We start from the raw sequence: 19,183 nt of genomic DNA, 5'->3' as shown, positions 1-19,183 counted from the left end.
GCTATGGAAAGTAATGTACTAAAATTATTTATGTAACAATTCATGAATATCAGGCTGTAAAATAGTTCAATTTATTTTTAAATAAATATTTCATAAAAATATATATACACTTACCAATAGAAATAACACACTTTAATACTTTACTGTTTGATACACTACTCAAAGAATTTAGAAATCATTAGTTATGTATTTGACGTAATATCAATATAGCATCCATAATCAGATTTGTTAGCATTTACAAATATCTCAATTGTTTACTTTTATCATTTCATATAAGGAATTAAACATATTTATATGTAAGATACTCTGAAAAAGTTACATATACAGAACTGTAAATGCCATCAAATAAATGTCACAGCCTTTGTATTGTTATTTATTATATTTAATTCCTTCTATAAACAGAATTGTACACTTTAATTAAGCATAGTATGCCGATCGTAAATGTTACGTCTCTGTTCACGAACTTGACGTTTCCATTTATCTTGTTGATGACCGACACGATTTAAAACATTACCTCTTTCGCCCATGGCATGAAATGTTCCAGGAGCTGTTGAGGAATCATCCTAAAACAAAGATGGTTTAAATAATCATAACATATCAAACTAAACATCTGATATTTTAGACTTTAATGTATATAATAAACCATATTAACTTACATCTTCATTATTGTGTTCATGATAGCCAATATTTGTTGAAGCTTTATGAATTCTTTTATTTAACAATGGATCCAGGCAAATCAAAAATAACATATAAATTACTAACAGAGATATAACCCAAATAACAAGTATCACTACTATCTGAAAAGACAAATTACTTTATAAACTTTCTACTAAATGAGAAATAGTAAAAAGACTTACTTTAATAATGGTAGTATTCCTGTTTTCATATTTACAATCACATCGTGAACAAAAAATTTCTTCTTTACCTTTCAACTGATCTCCCACTTTTGATAATACAACATTTTCACATTTACTGCAGATTAAAATTTACATAAAGTTACATAAAAATAACATTGATAACTTATGCATGTTACATATATGGGATTAAGCTTCTTAATTAAGTATTAGGAATTTCAATTACCATTCAGAAGGTGGAACATTTATAATATATGTTTTTCGTTCTGACGACGATTGTGTTGTATTTATAACGGATGGAAGACTAGGACAAATGCATTTGCACCGTTTATCATCATATTGCGCCTGTAATTCGTTTGTAGGGATTATGTATCATGACAATTAGATTTTGCTATTTTCTATGTTAATAACCTAACCTCAGATCCTGACAAACATATTAATACAATCGTAGTTACACCAAAAATGTGCTTCAACATTATATTTTTAAAACTTCTGTCTGGTACGCGTTCTTTTTTATTATTTCGATATATTTAATTTAGAAGCGCAAATGTCAAACAAAACAATTAATGCACTTCCATATTGCGTGAACATAGACGTAAACCGTTGAACGACACGGATATAACTGGTGAATACTTACATAGGTAGCATGTACATATACATGTATATGTAAGTAGTAAAGTAAGTATTAAGTACATATGTACACACAATCGATGAGTCGCATCACATTTCGATATGAAACGATATGACACGCATTTTATTTCAATTAATATTTTTTACATAGGGGCGTCCTGCCGCTGGCGCCAACTCCCAGAACTCACCAGTACCATGACATGGCAGACACAAGCAGACGCTTGAACGGTGCCAAGAATAAACGCTTTTTCACAAAAGCATTGCGCCTATCAACGACGTCCTTTGTTCTTCCTTCTTCTGCCTCGAAACTTGATATTCGCAACACATGCTTTTACTTTTATTATGAATAATCATTAAACAGCATAATTAATGTTATGATTTCTTTCGACATTATAAATTATTCTTTTGTACAAGACTAACTACTATAGTACTCGCGTACTATTTGCGAACTTCTATCACTAATCTTATTGGCATTTAATGAACTCGTTATAACAGCATTATCTATTTGTGCAGCGCGAAGCCTTGTTTGGTATTCCTCTTAGCACGCGGGAATCATCGTAAATCTTACACATGTATTGTAATATGTATAAAATGATAGACTGAAGATTAAAGTAAATTTTTTAATACATAAGATGATTTAATATATACTTTTAATATTACATTAATCAAATATAAAACAAAGTAAAAATTTGTCTTAAAATAATTTAATAATTGTTAAATTCAGTAATAATAAATCATTTTGTTCAAATTTGATATATGTACTTCATTTTACATGATTTATTACATTTTGGCTAAAATAAATCAACATTCTTAAATATAATACAATTAGCTTACATTGATTTTTCATTCATATACTCTGCTGTTTCATAATATCCGCATTGATTTTTTTTTTATCTTAATGTTTACTTAATGTTTTGTTAATCTTAATGAAATAAGAACAATCTCTGTTGTATGTTCGCAATTTGCATACTATATGATGATTATACCGATACATTCACTCTTTACCGATTCATACAATTCACGCGAGATTCAGTTTTTAAAATGCAGGCTGGCATCGTTCAAAATGAATCTCTATATTCACATATTATAATCCATAAAATAATGTGAAATTATTGATCACAATTATATCATGAATAGACCTATATACGTATATACGTATATATTTATATATTTTTCTTTTTTATATATATATTTATGCACTAATATTACACATTGAGTAATGAAACGTACAAATGGACTGGGCAGTCTTAGACTTGCCGTTGCACATCTTATTCGTAAAATAGATCTTGCACCATTTATTATCACAATTATAAGAATGTTATTAGTAAGATATAGTACGATGCAAGTTTTTTCCATTACGTTCACTTCCATTGATTGATAGTACTACTCTTCCCTCATATTCGTAAAGCGACTTTAATTAAATCAGGAGATTTTTCAGAAAATACACCAAGTATGGTACCTTGCAATTAAGATGCAGTGCAGCTATGTCTTTTACCGTCATTTTGTACCATCAAATACTTTAAGAGCTTTGCCAAGCAATGATTCCGATTAATATAGACAGCACGACTGCTCCAATAAGAACGAGTATGCATTTTTTCTTGCGCAGTTTATTTTTATACATAGTTGCTTGTCTTACATGTGAAGAAGCTTCATGGACAGATACTTCTGTTCTTTCAACAGAAGCCTCTATAGAATCAATGACTTCTCTTTGATCATATACTAAAGCACCAAGATCTTTGAAAATTTGATTGATGTCACTAATATTATCCTGCAAAATAAATAAATCATTATAGTATCGGCTCAGAAAATTCATAACATATCATTAAAGTAAAGAAATGTACCTCCAACTGTTTTATACTTGCTTCTTGTTCTTCCAACATTCGTAAGTTTTGTTCCTCTTTTAACTGCTGTTGCTGTATTTGCTTCTGAGTTCTGCTATCTTGTAACTCTATTAATGTCTCTTGTTTCTTCTCTCCAAATGGAGTAATACCTGCACTTGCTTTTGCTTTTCTAACCATTTCCTTCTCTTTAGAGGCTGCAAGCCTTTGCACTGCCTAAAAGAGTTAATTTATACATACTTATTCCCCGCGGTTGATCTTTGTGAGTCGTTCGGAGTTCATTGAATTTTGCGCGTGATATGCCGACTAATATAAAACGATTCGAAAGAACACTCCATGTTGGAGACTAAAAATCATGTATTTCAACAAACAACTATAACTGCTAACTAACTAAAGTGAGTAACTATGAATGATAATGAAGACTAACTAACGAAAGATTATGACTATGAGTATGAGTTGCTATGAGTGATAGATAAATGACCATCCGTCGTGTGTGATCCGTGACCGTCCGTAGTGTGATCTGTCCTTGAAGCAGGGGTGAAGGAGTTGGTGACCATTACATAGTGGCTTGGCAACAGGGTCATAGCACTAAGAAGTACCAAGAACCGTTATGCTCGGTAACGAGCATCTAAATCCTAGAAGACCCTTTGGGATATAATTGTATAATACTTTGCTATCTATCATGAAAACTATCATGACCGATTTCTAACAAACAAATTTTCACGAACGTGTGCCACTGCCACATGTGGTATGTGGGCTACAGGCCACCCTGCTAAGGAAATTTGCTGAATAAAACAAATTAGAAATACATGATGCTTCGCTATATCATAATGTTCCTCTATTGTGTTTCCTAATAATGTAAATGAATATACACGGTAAAATAACAAAGTAAACATACTTGGAAAGAATTTAATGCACTTGTAAATTCATCTTGCAAACGTTCCCTTTGCATTTTACGCTGTCTCTGTTCACCAGGACTGGTAGATCCTGAATTATTAGCCAATATAGCCAAGTCTCTAAGATGCACACTAGTATCTTTTGCCAGCTGTTGTGTATAATGTTGTATTTGATGCCTAAAAAATACATTATATAAAATATGCATTCATAGAATGCAATTGATTAACACTTCTTGATAACAACTTACAATTGATTCCGTAGCTCTTGAGAGTCTGTAGAGCTACCCAATTGATTAACCATCTTTTGCATGGAAGATACTGTCAAACAGAAATCAAAATGAATATTGAATATATCTTTCAACAAAGAAAGTTCATATATTTACCATTTTGAGATATCTTCAAAATTGACGTTCCAATTGTCTGCGATAATCTGCCAAAATCTTGTTCCCTTGCGGGTCCACCATTGTGGTATGACGAAAAGCCAATATCCATGTTGACTTTTATATTACTTAAACAAGATTAGAAATATATTAAAATGCAATTGAACAGTACTTGTAGAAAACACTATAGGTGCCAAGATTGAATAATTTTAATTTTGAATACTGTAATATAGAATTCAAGTGTACTTTTCCTTTCTAAATAGTTACTAATAATGCTAGAGGATGATGTCATAGTGCCGCCACTATAGAAGAAAATATAAGCGTCAATAAACATTAATTAATTGTATTTTGGCTTTTGTTCATGCCACCTATGTAAGTGAATGGAACATTGAGTTTTCTTTACAATTAAGAGGTGGCACATACAGGGTTTTCTATGGATATACTTTTCTCTTTCAAGAATTTGGACTACATTAATGCATAACTTATTTTTCTCTCTTGAAAAACTTGTTTCTTGGCACTTACAACGTTTTCTACAAGCAATCTTTAATTATTCTTTATGTGTGACAGTAACCTCCTTCTTAGAGGTTATATCCTCATTGATTAACGCATTAAGATAATCATTCGCAATAAAAAATCACTTTCGTAATTTACTCTAGAGGCACACAGGATTCGATTTGAAGGTAATATCCTTCGGGATAAAAAAGATTATGATTACTTATTCTCCTGTCCAGTTTTTCGGCGCGTGAATCAGAGAACTCCAAATTTTGTAGAAAATCACAGATGATACGATGACAGTTCAAACGTCAAAAATGGTAAAGAATTGTTATCTGTCTATCTTATTCCACTGTTGTCAACAAAATGACCAGCAAGTATGATCTGTTTTCAAGATGACTCATACGGTTACCATCGAAAAATTAACGATTTCTCTAATAAAAAGACTTCACACGCATCGACCTTTTTGTTGTTGCTCGAAATAAACCAAGTTCACTATGCGAAGCTCTAAAACTTCGAGTAAATCGATAAACCCTAAGCCAAGTCTGAATGAATATAGTCGTCAGTGTCACCATCTGTCACGGTGTACACGTAGTTCTGCACACGAATTGTATCGAGATAAATAAACGTCACTCCCGATCGAAAAAACAAGGCCATTACGTATGTGAAACCACCGTAGCCATTTGCTGAAAAATTGGCGAATTATTTTAATATATATAAAGGAAAAATTCATAAAACATGCATGCATGTAATTAATGAATCGTGTAAAACGTATGTTATTACTACTATGCTTTTTAACCCTTTTATGGATGGAAGAATTACTTTTTCTACTAATTAGAACTTATTAATAATTATTAAAAGATATTGTTACTATAAGTTAATTAAAATTTAATTTCATAAATATCTATAGTCCGATCCTACTGTGGAAGACTGTCCTCGTAACTGTAAGAAAATCTTAAAAACTGCTATATAAAAATGTAAGAATATTAAGGGTTGGTATCAAAGAAATTGATTTAATAAAATAGATGCATGATCTCTTTAATATTCTTTGTATTGAAATGAAAAACTTTTTATACAGTTGATAATTAGTAATTTCCGTTTTAATAAAAATATCTCCTAATTATACTGTTGCTATGGGTAATATTCTTTATCTCAAGATCTCGTTCCGACAGAAATAGAAAACTATAGTGTTAAAAAACTAAGAATATGTATGACTATAAAAAAATAATAAACGAAGAAAAAAGAACAATAGAACGGGGTAAGATATCACGAGATTAAAAACTTATATGAGGGAAAACTATAATACAATAGAGATATAAAGAGTTAAATATTAAGAGTTTTATTGGATTGTATATATAGATATCTGTTATAATGCTCTTTTACGTTTGTTTGTTTATAAATTACGTTTGCACCTTGTGTATGTAGTAATAAATACTTTATTTCAATCACATTGGTCGTTATTTTTAATATTTAAAAAATATATACAAAAATATTTACAAAGAAAGAAAGCAGCGTTTGTCACGCTAATAATATAGTCGATAGAAAAATAAATTCATAGTTCTACTTATAACCAGGATGGGGAGCTCAGTTTATAAAATGTGTGGTTCATAAATTAAGGAAGAAATGATATATTTAAAAAATTGCCGTATCTGTTCTACTGGAACGATTCGTAAAGCGAACATAATGATTTGGGCATAGTTCGTAGGCATTATTGTAAAAATCCATTGATATTACGTGACAAGAATTATTTTTACTTATTCATTAAACACGAATCTCTTATGTGTTTAGATTCGCGATTTGCGAGGCGACTTTATATTTCTATTAATCATTTTGCTTAGTCGCTAAAAAGCAATAACCTTTATATAATTAAAATTCCACCCTGATTTGTTTAATTACTTATTAAGAATTTTCACAAAATATTTAAACTATGCCTGGAAACAAATTAATAATGAGGTTGTGATATCATCGCATGATCGTATTTAAACGAAAATTTAGTGTTCGACATAAATGAAATAGAACTTAAAGCTGTCCAGGTATTTCAAGGCTGAGTTTTGAAACTTATGAACATCTTTGATATTATGAAATGTTTTTAGCTTTACAGTGAACATCGTGAAAATACGTTTATAAGTACATCAATTTTCAAAACATTCGCCCATTGTCATGACCCTGGAAAAACCTATGTCAATAAATATTTCAAACTAGCTACCTTTTTGTTAATCAGATGCGGAGCATTGTATGTACATTTAACATACAGCTAAAGAACATCATTATCATTCGCATGCATCAATATAAATAAAATGTTATATTCTTGTCCTTTTGATTATCTTTCGAATTGTCATTTGCAAAGAGTCACTCTTGAAAATATTTTTATCATCAATTACAAGACCTTCATACTTTCAATGGGTTGTGCATTGTTTAGGATAGCGTTTTCCAAGATCACCATTTGAAAATTATTTTACTTATTTACAATATGAATATTCAAATGGCCGAATGAAATAAAGTATAGCGTTAATAGATTTTCACGTAAAACGTCTTTCACGTAAATGAATTTGTTTACAAATTGGAAAACGCTAATAGAAGATATTTCAAATGTATACTATTATGTATAAAGCTGTTTTTACATATATAATGATCATGTAAAATCATTTTCAATTTCTCTATGTAAAAAAATGCTATTAAAATTATCATCTTCGATTTGTAATAATGATGCATATATCATTTTGTCGATAATCGGCCTTATGGCATATAATTGCAAACATACTTCACACGTGTAATCGATTGAATAATTTGAGGTATTCCACATAGTGACGCAGCCATTGATTGCGTTCTTTTCCCTCGATTCTTTGGTCTTTTAAATTTTCTTTGGTTTTTCTCTTGTGTCTCTATATGTTCACTTAGATACCTAATATCTCACTTTTCACATTATGACCACAATAATTGATCAGAGCGTTTCGATCACAGACTAGTCTCCTCGATAGAATCCGCTCTTTGAAGTTGTCGGTTATCGTCGATACCAACAAAGTATGTTGTAACGAATCCTTTCGGTTTGACATACGTTTCTCCTCGAAGGTGACACTTAACATCTTGCTGTTCAAGAACAGCCGCAGTCTCTGCCGTAACCTATGTAAATGATCGTTATCCAAATCGAATAAAAAAATATACTTCTTTAAGCTAAAATTTAGTTTTAATCGAACCTGTATCTTTCCTGGAACACCTGTTGTATCCATTCTCGATGCCATGTTCACAGCATCACCCCAGATATCATACAATGGCTTTTGAGCGCCTACTACTCCTGCTGTTACTTCGCCATGTGATATTCCAATTCTTAGTCTGAAAAAATATTTTATTTTCATAAACAATTCAGATAAATGAATACAGATGTATACAGACATAAATATGTACCTATAAGGTTTCGACGTGTAAAAAGATTTCCTCTTTAATTTATCTAGTACTGCCATCATCTCGGCTGCGAACTGAGCCATAACTTTTACCACATTGTCATTGAAATTTTCCTCGCTTACTGTGCTACGCATCGAATCTCGTCGACCGGCTTCTAATCCACAAGCTGCCATATAGGTGGTACCTAAGACAATCGTAACGTTCTTCCATTGTGTCTTTACAACGCGTTTTAAAAATTCTTGTTTTCGTTCTATTCATTTACCAGCAATTTTGATTTTTTCAATTCGACAAACGTAGCATGGCTCAAATAATAATTTGTCAAATTCACATATGATCTCATTTAGATCTGCCAGAGTATTACTTCCATCAATGGATACATCCGTTAATGAAGCAAACATGACGGCCACGTTATTATGAGCTTCGTGATAGGGCTCGTTTTCTTCTGTTCTGTTCATGTTCAAATAGAACTCCGCTACATAAAATTTACACGTGATATAATTACGATCGTAATTGATTGCATTTTCATATTACTTAAGAATTAACATACCAACATGTTCTGGTAAAATATTACGGAGTAGAAGTTTATTAGCGTTCCTCGTATGGAATGCTTCATCTTGTTCCTTGGTCAATTGACGTTTCCATAAGTAGTCCAATCTGCTCAGATATTCTGCCTGAATAAATTTTTACTCGAGTTAATATATACGAGCAGTGTATTATTGAAGAAATAATGCTCTTGTCAATTTAAATACGCTCACCTGACGATCTATGAGATGCAACGAAAAGGCAAGGAAAACTATGCTTAAAATGTGAGCCAGTCTTGGTTCTAAATATGGATTCCATCTTTCGCCTGACTGTGAAAAAAATTGCAAATAAAAAAGACCTGCCACTAATTCACTTACAAATACCTTAACAAATTAAAAAAACTCTGATTAGAATTACCTGAAACAAATTTGAACGATACACCCAAACATTCCACGAATAAAATATCACTATTATGATGCCTATTACTAACTTTAGGATATAGTGGAGTCTCAAAAACAGAAAGCTTGTCAGAATTGCCAAAGAGCAAGTTTGCGTCATTTGCTAGAAATAGTCGTTGAATGAAATTAAAAACATTGTTTGATGTTCTGGAAAGTTAAGCTAATAGAGAATCTACAGCATACAAGTACCTACTAAACAATCTTACCCAAGGTGTAGCCACACAATCAAGTTTCGTACCATCAGGATCCAACACGCTGGATGTTATATTATTACTTGCAAGCTCATTCACATTTTTGCATTCAAACTAAAATTATATAACAATTGAATACTTTAATTAATAATCTAATGTTTAACATAGTATATATGTATACTGTCAACCTACAATCATGTCAAACATGGCGCACGTTGCTAGCATTATCGTTATTACCAAGTATAGCACTGTCCTGAGGAATGCACTCCAAACAACCTACAGTATAGTGTAAAAAATATAATATAATACTCAATACTATAAAAATCACATGAGAGATGAGATATACAAGAATATTAACCTTTATGCTAGTTTGATATAGAAAACACAATAATTTATTGCGAGGATGCGGTATATGTCCTTCATGTTCATCATGTGGGTCCTTATATCGGTTCCACGCGAAGTGCATCCAAGCTATCGGCAGTAAAGCAATCAAAAATAATATCGCTGTCGCGTAACTAATCGTTGTGCTCAAATGCCACCTATAAATTAGAGTGTTGAAAACGTTCTCAATCTTATTCGTATTAATAATAAATATTCTTGCAAGGAAAACGTACTTAGAAAGAGAAAATGTAGGCACCAGGTAAATGAGTCCCATAAAAATCAGAACGAAAACAGCGGAACCGATATAAAATTTGAACAGTGGGTCTGGTTCTTTCAGAAACGGTATCTCCCAATTCCATTGTTGAAATGTTAAAAATATTGGATTCATCTCTTCCCACTTGCACCATTGCCTAGAAAATCATCAAAAAAATTCATCTTCAACTTTATATAGAACGCGTCAGAGTTGCTGAATGAATCAGAAATCGAGTATTTACTTCCACTTGGTGAGAGGCATTTTCTTAATAGCATTCTCCATCTCCGCATCTGCGGCTTTGAGCATCAGATGATAATCTCGCAAACAGGAGTCCATAAAGTGTGTACGTCGTCTGCAAGAGCCGGCGAACATATCAACGTGATTATTTATAGTAGCAGTAAGCCGTCTACTGCTTCTTGAGGCAGCGTTAGTAACGCTGCTTCGTACGTAGAATCTCACGTAATGCTTGTTGGACACCGGAGGGGTGCTTGGAGGCATGACTGTCAAGGTGTTCTCGCTGTTCTGCAACATGGTTCGCCTGTCAACGATGCGAAACCCTCGACGGAAGTTCGTTCAACGATTAAGAAGATATTGTCAGTGGCGTAGGAATTTGTTCGAACGTTGTTAAGTGTAAACAAATTTTTCATTCACATTCGCTTACCACGGGCTTCCTACGCCACTGGGAAATACGCACCTGCGTAGACGGAGGGTCTGGAGTCGAAGGTGTTATCAAGTAACTTCGAATTCCGTATTTCTTGAGAACCTCGTCATTCAAGGACTCCACAGGAACACAATCATATTCGTTAGCGTTCACGAGGTCTAATGTTTGCTGTGTAACATGAACCTTTCCGGGTTTTCCTGTTTGCTCCATTTTGTTAGCTATAACGACGTCGCGTGACCAGACATCATACTGCCACTTGTTGTTACCCAGGATTCCCGATATTATGTTGCCCGAGTGAACTCCTATTCTCATATTTACATCCACACCGCTCTCGCGACGTACTTTTGCTCTCACATCTTTGATGATCTTTATCATATCAAGGCCTAATTAATTAAGCTTTATTAAATTTCTAAGAAGTGAAAGTGATAAGAATGGATAAGAATATACATATTTTAAAATAAATAATTTACCTAAATCTACGCAGTTTTTTGCATGCTGAGAATTCGGAGTTGGTACTCCGCTTACGCAATAGTAACAGTCACCTAAGAATTTGATACGTAGAACATTATGCCTTTCGGAAGCCTCATCAAAACTACCGAACAAATCGTTCAATGTCTCTACTAATTTTCGTACGGGCAATGTCACGGTTAGTCCGGAAAAATTCACCACGTCAGCATATAAAATGCTTACGTTGTTGTGCGTTTCGACGCATAAATCACTAAAAACCAATGAATAATACTTGTTGCAAGTTTGAAGTCTTTGCGATAAAAGATATTTACTTATTATGGAATAAACATACTTGTGAGGACGTCCTTTGGGAGGAGGTTTTTTATGTTCTTCTATAAATCTAAAAATGTCCCTAAAATCTTTCTTTATCTTTGCAGCAATATGTTGAGGCAATATACTCCGCGTAAGTTGCTCCTGAAAATTTTTATTCGTTTTTATGAGAAAATACTTAATCATGTTCCAAGAAACTCGTTTATAGAAACATACTTCCTGATCTTTCTCATAATTCAACCGCAGTGTCGATTCCACACACTTGCGGTGATCTAGGAACGATCGTCTGATAACAATTTCATTCATAAATCTGAAGTACAATCCAAGACCATTTACGCAAGCAAAGTATATAGTGTCTGTAACGATCTGAAATATTTATAAATCAAATTAAAATATTGCAATAGAAAATTTTTTGATAACTCAAGAGAATAAAATAATTTAAAAAAATGTAGCTCTTTATACTTTGATTTTAACTGTTGTTCTGTGAAAGATACCAAGACCTATCTTTCAAAATGACAAATTCACTCTGTCAGCTCATTATTTAATCATTCCGAACAGTCTGCTATTTGAAGATACATTTATACAGTTTTTAACGATCCGACGTCAATAAGCAGCAAACGTATGATATTTTTACCTTTGTGCTATAATCGAATGTGTTTCTGTAAGTGATTAACAAGAGAGTGGCTAGGTAACATATGGTAGCCGTGATCCCGAGTACGAAAGCGTGTAGATTCTCCGTAAGAGGCAGGAAAACGTAACACGCCAGGAGCGCGTGAGTCGCGTACGCAGGTCTGCAAAAAAACAAACACGATCACATGTATATAGACGAAACGTATATAAAAGTTCATGGTTGTGCATTCATTAGCAGCAAAGGTAAAACGCAATTAACTGATCGCTAAATGGAATCTGCTAATGAGAATTGCACATTAGCTTAATCCTGGTATCGATTACTAATTATATTCATTCTCAAATCCTCAAACGGATACGTACAACAATAAAAGAAACAAATTAGAACTAAAAAAAAACGGAGGGCAAGAAATAAACGATGCAAGGTATCAAGATATAACGCCAGCGACTTCATTAACTCGACCTGGGTGGAATAATGAAAAGATAACAATTTATGATACTAGCCAAGCTTTCTTATCTGTTCTGGAACATCTATTTTTAACACAAAAAATCATTACGATTTACCGATAATTTAAAGATAAACGAGGATACGACCGCCTAGGGAATTATCTCATGGAACCTCTTACAAAATGTTTCGCGCAATGAGATTAACATCAATTTTGTCGATCTTTCGCAATTATTATACATACTAACAGTTTTGAGGAAGTAAATCCAAAGTACGAGTTACAGAAAGCCGACTGTACCAATGAGAAAACCGAAGGTTGCGAATAATAATTAAACGGTGGCCTTGTCATGATTAGCCGGGAACTTCCCCGTTTTCTTATCGGCGTTACCTTATCGGTGGTATGTCGTCGTTATAGAGGAGGGTGTAGTACAAGGGAACGGCCAAGTCACCGACTACCAGTAGCACTACGATCAAGCAGGACAACATGACCGGTAAATAGGTGTTCCTAGCGATAATTTTCGACCTGAACGAGATTGCGATTAGCGGGCATAGTAGCGCGCTCACCAGACTGCAGATCACCACATCCGGCACACAATTCTCTATGCTGACCTACGAAAAAGTAGAGTAAATTTAGTGTCTCTTCTTTTGTCTCTCTCGCTCTCTAAATACTTAAAGCCCAACTGTACTTTTAGCTTTACCGATTAATTTCTACGTAATTTGAATGTATCCCGTGCGTGACTATTATTAGGAATAAAACTGGCCACTCCTTACCAATGAAGATTATCGATTCACTAAGAACTACAATTGTGACCTGAGTATACAGAAGTAATTGTAATTGCACGATATTTGCAATGCTATTGATGGAATTTAGAGGAAAATCTAAGTCGGATAAGTTGCAGTTTTTAGTACGCCTTCTTTTTTTAGTATGAAAAATGAGTAATATATGGAAAATTAAGTATCGTTGTTTTTCTATCAACATTATGTTTTAATAAGTAAGATATTTTACAGATACTAGAATCAATTGTTTGTAGAAGATTTTAATCATTATTTGAAATAATTTGTATCGCGATAATCTAATTAAAGACGAAAGGGGAAGTTTTAATTAATAGGATATATTCTTCATAGTGTAGTGCGGTTCCTCGATAACAACTGGATACGTAGCTTCGAAACGGAGCGCCCTATTGTTTCATATTCTGTTTCTCACTTACCATTGTAACCAGAATCAAACAATACGTGATTCCGAGGGCCAATTGCAAGAGTACGAAGAGCGACAGATAACCATACTGAATCCTCCTTTGGTAAACCGTGAATAGCTTCTCTAGGCCCTTGTATTTGAACTGTTTCTGAAAGTGAAAGCTCACATCAGATTATGTATTCGGTGTGTGGCCGAACGATTGTTTGAGCTTTCTAAATAAGCTAACCATTATCACCGTCAACGCAACGATATTTTATCAATAATTATCTAATTAATTTTCTAACGTTTTTATAATAAAAATTGACGATAAAACTATGCATCGTCGAAATTTAAAAAACAAGGTACATCATTATTGATAAGACGATATTTTATCGATAGCGATCTGATTAATTTTCTAACATTATTATAGAAATAAAACTTGATAGCAAAAATTATGATTTGTCCAAAAGAAAGCATGAAACATTCTTTAAAAAGCATCGTTTGTAAAAGAGAGTATATTACATTTAAGTTAAAAATAATGATTAATAACTGAAATAGCTGCAAGTACGCGATATACATTTTGCAATGCATTCCATCGACTTTCACCCGCGATCATTTAAATTTAACGCCTGATATAGTACATGATTGCCTCGTTAGCTTCCCAATGACTCAGAAATTGAAGTTCCTTAGAATTCGACTAATTAAAGTTATTAACAATAACGATCAAAAAACCAAAGTAAATGTGCAGAGATAGAAGAAGCGGGAACGATAATTAGTAAGTATTCGAACGGCTGCAAATGTTCCATTCCTGTCAGGTGTTTGTATAAAATGAGACTCGTCTGTGTATTTACAATGAACGAGCAAATACACGGCAAAAGAAAGAAAAATACTTAAGATCGAGGAGATTATCGATTTTAAGGAAAACTCGTTTTATATTGTTCTAATATAAAACCAGTTAAAGTACATTAGTAGCAGCGACACTTTTTACGCAGATGAGTATAGCATTCAACACATAAATCTTACAATTAGAATCACACGTGTTTGCCACATAGATCTTTCGAAGAACGTGACTTTTATATATGTACCTATACGCAATTACATATCATTTAGTGAAGACCAGTAATGGAAATCTCACACGATTCTTATTCTCTTAGTAAACATACATTGAGACACAAATGAAGAGAGACCACAGTAAAATTCCAGTCCTGGAAAAATACAAGAAAGATCCTTCGATGTTACCTACGCTCGGACCGATATGGAATCACATGTAACTGCGTCACAGAAGAAACACAGCATCGCGAGATATTAACTTAAAAAGGTGTTTAAAAATCTATAGCAAACACAAGTAACGATATTACAAACTAAAGATACTAAAGATAAATAATAAACTATCGGAATTTGATTAACCATCTTTAAAATAAGTCACTATATAAAATCACACCTTTCTGTCAAAATGGTACTTCCTCTTCCTTTCGTTTTATCAAACAGGACAGTATCTTAAATCGATTCTAAACTTTCTCAAACTTGTAATTTTATATTCCAAGAACTTGCTATATATAAATAGTGGTTTCACGCGACACGATTAAATAGTATATATCCTTTTATGAAGAATAACTATTATTCGATATCGAACGGAAACCACAATAGCCACAGTAGCCACAATTTCATTGATGGAAGAGTCAAAAAACTCGGCGTTACCAACGTGCGCGTATCTCCGACAGTCACCGGCTGTCTGATGTAAAATCACGGTAGCTGACGTGAATTATGCGGCTCGTAAAGCACGATAAAAATCGTAGCGGGTATCGCGGAGCGCAGCCGCGCCTCCGCACGATACGGCGTGGGTCTCCTTTTCACGGTTTCCTGCCGCAGGAAAGCGACGATGCCAGGCGAAACTCTCGAGGCTCTCTCCACCGGGAAACGAACGAGTTCCCGTCTACATTTCGCGCGTGCGTTTTCGTATCCCGCGAACCTTTCGTCCGGTCCGGCGAATATTGATCTTCAATCTCTCGGGCCCGACCACCTTTTTCTCTGTCCCTATTCTCCTTGTGTGTAATCGTCATAACATTGCTGTCTCCGTTTCTCGATCACAGTATCTAAATTGATTGTGAGTTAGCAGTATATATATAGTCGATATAGGCAATATGTTTGTGAGAATTTTAGCGAATATACCTATTGCTATCCTTAATCACAATGTGCTGTTTATTATTTTAACACATCTGAGAAAACTGAAGTTTTGCTATTCTTTTGTAGTATTTTTGTTTTGTGTTTTCTTTGTTCAATTAAATTTTTAGCGGCTTATATAATATATCTTTGCTTAATAGAAAAGTTAAATTAAAAATGAAATTAAAAGTGAAGTTAAAAAGTAAATAATCGTTTCTAGGATTATCATAAATTAACAAAGATTCAGTATATCGTTAGTTGTTCTTAGAATTATTTCAATAGTATCTTAAGAGAACATTTCAGTCTGTAAATCAATTGAAGTTTCTGTAATTGGTATTTCGCGTAAGTTAACAGGAAGTACTAAGTGAATTAAGAATCATTTCTGAAAAAATTTCCAAATAAAAACAGTGTTCCAGTATGGGAGTCGTTGTGATTCCAAGTTTCATTTTTGGGCACAAAATATAATATACTAGACAATACTAGACATAAATCTTAGATATAATCGATATTGCGTGAAGGGATTGGAGAGATCAGAAAATATTTAGCATTCCAGTGGCAGCGAGATTAGAACTTTCGATAACGTTGCTCGTCGATAACGCGACCATCGTAAACTGTTTTGGAAGTTAGCAAGAATATAAGACCGCTTAGAAAAGATAATCGTGTACTTGTTTATGAACTAAATTCCTTAATATATGATAGATGTATGTACTTACATATATCTTCTAGATTGACGGGAAATGAAATAGTTTTTCTATTTGAAGGATACGAAGACGAAGATAGATAACGAAAAATGATATCATCTTTGATATTCCTATATCATTCAACGAGGAAATGTTTTAATGATTGCCAGGAAAATGGCGTCAGTTTGGAAACTCGCAACACTTCGATATCAAACGCTTCCTCGCATCATTGAATTACCACGAAGGACGTGATCCAGATTGAATAAATTTTTCTCTATTGCGATTATCAAAGGCAGTTGTTGATATAAGCTCGATGATATTGTAACAAATAAACTGTTCGAACGATCGTTCGCCATGAAAAAATCCAACTTTTCCTTGTAATCGATAGAATGAGAAAAAACATGATATAACATCGGACTACTCTTTAATTTTTAGCGTTAGCGATTGCATGCAGTTGAAAAGTTATCGAGACCCGTCTTCAATAGATAAAGCCAACGATAGTCAGTCGCAATTTCACGGAAATCTTGGCGACATTACTAGATAGTGATTTTTCACATTCACTAATGCTTCCGTGGCCTTCTCCTTTCATCCTAATGTCATCCTTATAATTCAATTATCGTACGCGTCGGAAATGTTTTGCAAAATGTATGAAACACGGCTAAGCAGGCGGAAATGTTTACTTATGACTAGAATGATACGGAAATAAGACGGATTATCTTTTGGTCGAAGTACATATATCGACTTCGAGTCGAATGCTATTACGTGAAAATACATTAGATTAAATTCGTTGCTCTCTAATTATCTCGTTTATATCGCGAATATAATCATCAGCGACTACGAAACGATATTTCACAAACATTTTTCAGACGCAAATGAAATTAATAGAATTTTCTAGAAATGTCCTTCCACGGGACTTTAATATCCATCCGTTGAATTCTAATGAAGCTCGCGAGTAACTTTACTCGGTTTAATTCATGCGCGTATCAGCTTCACACACTGATATATATGATACTACCATCGTAATTGAAATATATGATTGAAACGTATGATTAAATACGTGTATGTATTCCTTTTCTGATAAAAAAGAATTCATTTATAATTCTAATTAGGATCGCTCGCTTATTATGCAGTGAAATGTTTAATCGCAGAGTAAACAACGCGTTTAACCCTTTCGTTCCAAGTGGTAGACATAAATATTTTAAATTACTAGAAAACTAGGAGGAATATTATGTCACTCCACGATTCTGTGCTATCGTCTTCAAGCTAATTACCAATATACAGACAATGCACATTTGCACATGTTACGACTAAATAGATAACCGTTTCAAAACAGCTGATTTTTGTCTTATCTTCGATTTGGGAGAAAATATTTGTATTCGGAGATGAAAGAGTTAGACGGAGTTGTTTTCGTTCTAGGATATTCGATATTTCTTGCGACGCTTGAACGTTACCGGTCACGATCACGATCAGCAAACAATTGTTGCACTCACTCGCAAACTGGAGCAGGTCCACTCGTCGAGGCTATTCGGGGAGACGATTCGGCCATCGCCCATGTGCAGAGAATTCAAGGATGCACGAGTGACCAGACCCACGTCCATTTTTCTCGAGAGATTGTTCTCGAGTCCTGTTCCTTCTTTTCTGCCAATCAAAGAGACACAATCGACGACGATGACCAGGACGACGGCGACGACAAGGGCAACGACAACGACGACAACGACAACGACAACAACGACCACACAGTTGTTCGATCCATCGCGGCTACAATCCACGATCCGACTGATCGTATGTGAAAATGACTCACCCTGAATCGACTCTCGGCTCACTGGCCGTGTGCTTCGTGTTCTATCGTGCTATTCGTGTCGCCTCTAAAGTACTACCGCGTTATACGGTTATGTCGTTTTATCGTGATAAGGGAAATGGGCCACTCTAAACGCTGGCTTCCCTTCTCTGTCTATAACATTTCCCTCTTCGACTCCGTGGACGTTTAACGAACGCGTGGTCACGCTTTTCCGAGCTTTCAGCCTTTCAGAGGCGCATACGAGCACGTGATGCCTCGCTGCCAAAGCGATAAAGCCACTTGCCCGTTGTCCGAGATCACGCTCGTGATTTCATTCCGCCGGTTTGTCCTTTTAAGCCGCACGACCGATGTTCGTCGGATTCGTTAGTCGGGTTCCTTTCGATTCCGCGAAACCTCCTACGTTCGTCGTTTATAATTCACATGTGCTTGTCTGGCGATCGTTCACCACTGAAAATAAAATGATAGATTCGTGTGAGTGTCTCTGTAAGAATGTAAGGTCGTTTAACAAAGAGATCGTTAGTGAAATATCATGGATCATACAGTGCTATTTTAAATAAGCGTAAACGT

General features: G+C 34.2%; 3 protein-coding genes and 1 long non-coding RNA gene across 10 annotated transcripts; 1 reads left to right on the top strand and 3 right to left on the bottom strand.

Annotated features, from left to right (window-relative positions):
- Positions 1 to 117: 117 nt before the first annotated feature.
- Positions 118 to 1,484, bottom strand: LOC117211659 (uncharacterized protein CG1161). Its single transcript, XM_033455799.1, has 5 exons — positions 1,271 to 1,484; positions 1,081 to 1,199; positions 858 to 972; positions 657 to 797; positions 118 to 563 (listed from the first exon to the last, which is right to left on the bottom strand). The coding sequence occupies exons 1-5, from the start codon at positions 1,328 to 1,330 to the stop codon at positions 414 to 416; spliced, it is 585 nt and encodes a 194-aa protein (XP_033311690.1). The 5' UTR covers positions 1,331 to 1,484; the 3' UTR covers positions 118 to 413.
- A 742-nt stretch (positions 1,485 to 2,226) lies between these two features.
- Positions 2,227 to 5,760, bottom strand: LOC117211656 (syntaxin-7). 4 transcript variants are annotated; one of them, XM_033455793.1, is made up of 6 exons: positions 5,121 to 5,760; positions 4,602 to 4,726; positions 4,467 to 4,536; positions 4,221 to 4,395; positions 3,326 to 3,538; positions 3,004 to 3,252 (listed from the first exon to the last, which is right to left on the bottom strand). In XM_033455793.1, the coding sequence occupies exons 2-6, from the start codon at positions 4,708 to 4,710 to the stop codon at positions 3,004 to 3,006; spliced, it is 816 nt and encodes a 271-aa protein (XP_033311684.1). In that variant the 5' UTR covers positions 4,711 to 4,726; positions 5,121 to 5,760. The 4 variants fall into 4 exon arrangements, with proteins under 4 accessions (XP_033311687.1, XP_033311684.1, XP_033311686.1 ...); XM_033455795.1 differs by having other exon boundaries at positions 5,308 to 5,760; XM_033455794.1 differs by having other exon boundaries at positions 5,314 to 5,760.
- A 653-nt stretch (positions 5,761 to 6,413) lies between these two features.
- LOC117211646 (adenylate cyclase type 2) lies at positions 6,414 to 18,416 on the bottom strand. 4 transcript variants are annotated; one of them, XM_033455768.1, is made up of 20 exons: positions 18,309 to 18,416; positions 14,013 to 14,147; positions 13,193 to 13,413; positions 12,367 to 12,523; positions 11,949 to 12,098; positions 11,755 to 11,876; positions 11,426 to 11,673; positions 10,989 to 11,338; positions 10,536 to 10,816; positions 10,275 to 10,451; positions 10,019 to 10,199; positions 9,853 to 9,936; positions 9,676 to 9,774; positions 9,429 to 9,572; positions 9,245 to 9,340; positions 9,037 to 9,160; positions 8,752 to 8,961; positions 8,493 to 8,673; positions 8,285 to 8,420; positions 6,414 to 8,210 (listed from the first exon to the last, which is right to left on the bottom strand). In XM_033455768.1, the coding sequence occupies exons 1-20, from the start codon at positions 18,414 to 18,416 to the stop codon at positions 8,046 to 8,048; spliced, it is 3,369 nt and encodes a 1,122-aa protein (XP_033311659.1). In that variant the 3' UTR covers positions 6,414 to 8,045. The 4 variants fall into 4 exon arrangements, with proteins under 4 accessions (XP_033311659.1, XP_033311660.1, XP_033311661.1 ...); XM_033455769.1 differs by lacking the exon at positions 18,309 to 18,416 and adding an exon at positions 15,420 to 15,896 and having other exon boundaries at positions 8,046 to 8,210; XM_033455770.1 differs by lacking the exon at positions 18,309 to 18,416 and adding an exon at positions 15,677 to 15,896 and having other exon boundaries at positions 8,046 to 8,210.
- On the top strand, positions 15,990 to 17,235 carry LOC117211661. Its single transcript, XR_004488290.1, has 2 exons — positions 15,990 to 16,082; positions 16,900 to 17,235. It is a non-coding gene; the product is annotated as an uncharacterized LOC117211661 (long non-coding RNA).
- Positions 18,417 to 19,183: the final 767 nt, after the last annotated feature.

The sequence above is a fragment of the Bombus bifarius genome, unplaced genomic scaffold (genome assembly GCF_011952205.1).
Source record: "Bombus bifarius isolate JDL3187 unplaced genomic scaffold, Bbif_JDL3187 scf7180000008240, whole genome shotgun sequence".
Lineage (NCBI taxonomy): Eukaryota > Metazoa > Arthropoda > Insecta > Hymenoptera > Apidae > Bombus > Bombus bifarius.
The sequence above is the reverse complement of the archived record's forward strand: the minus strand, read 5'-3'. Positions and strand labels throughout refer to the sequence as shown.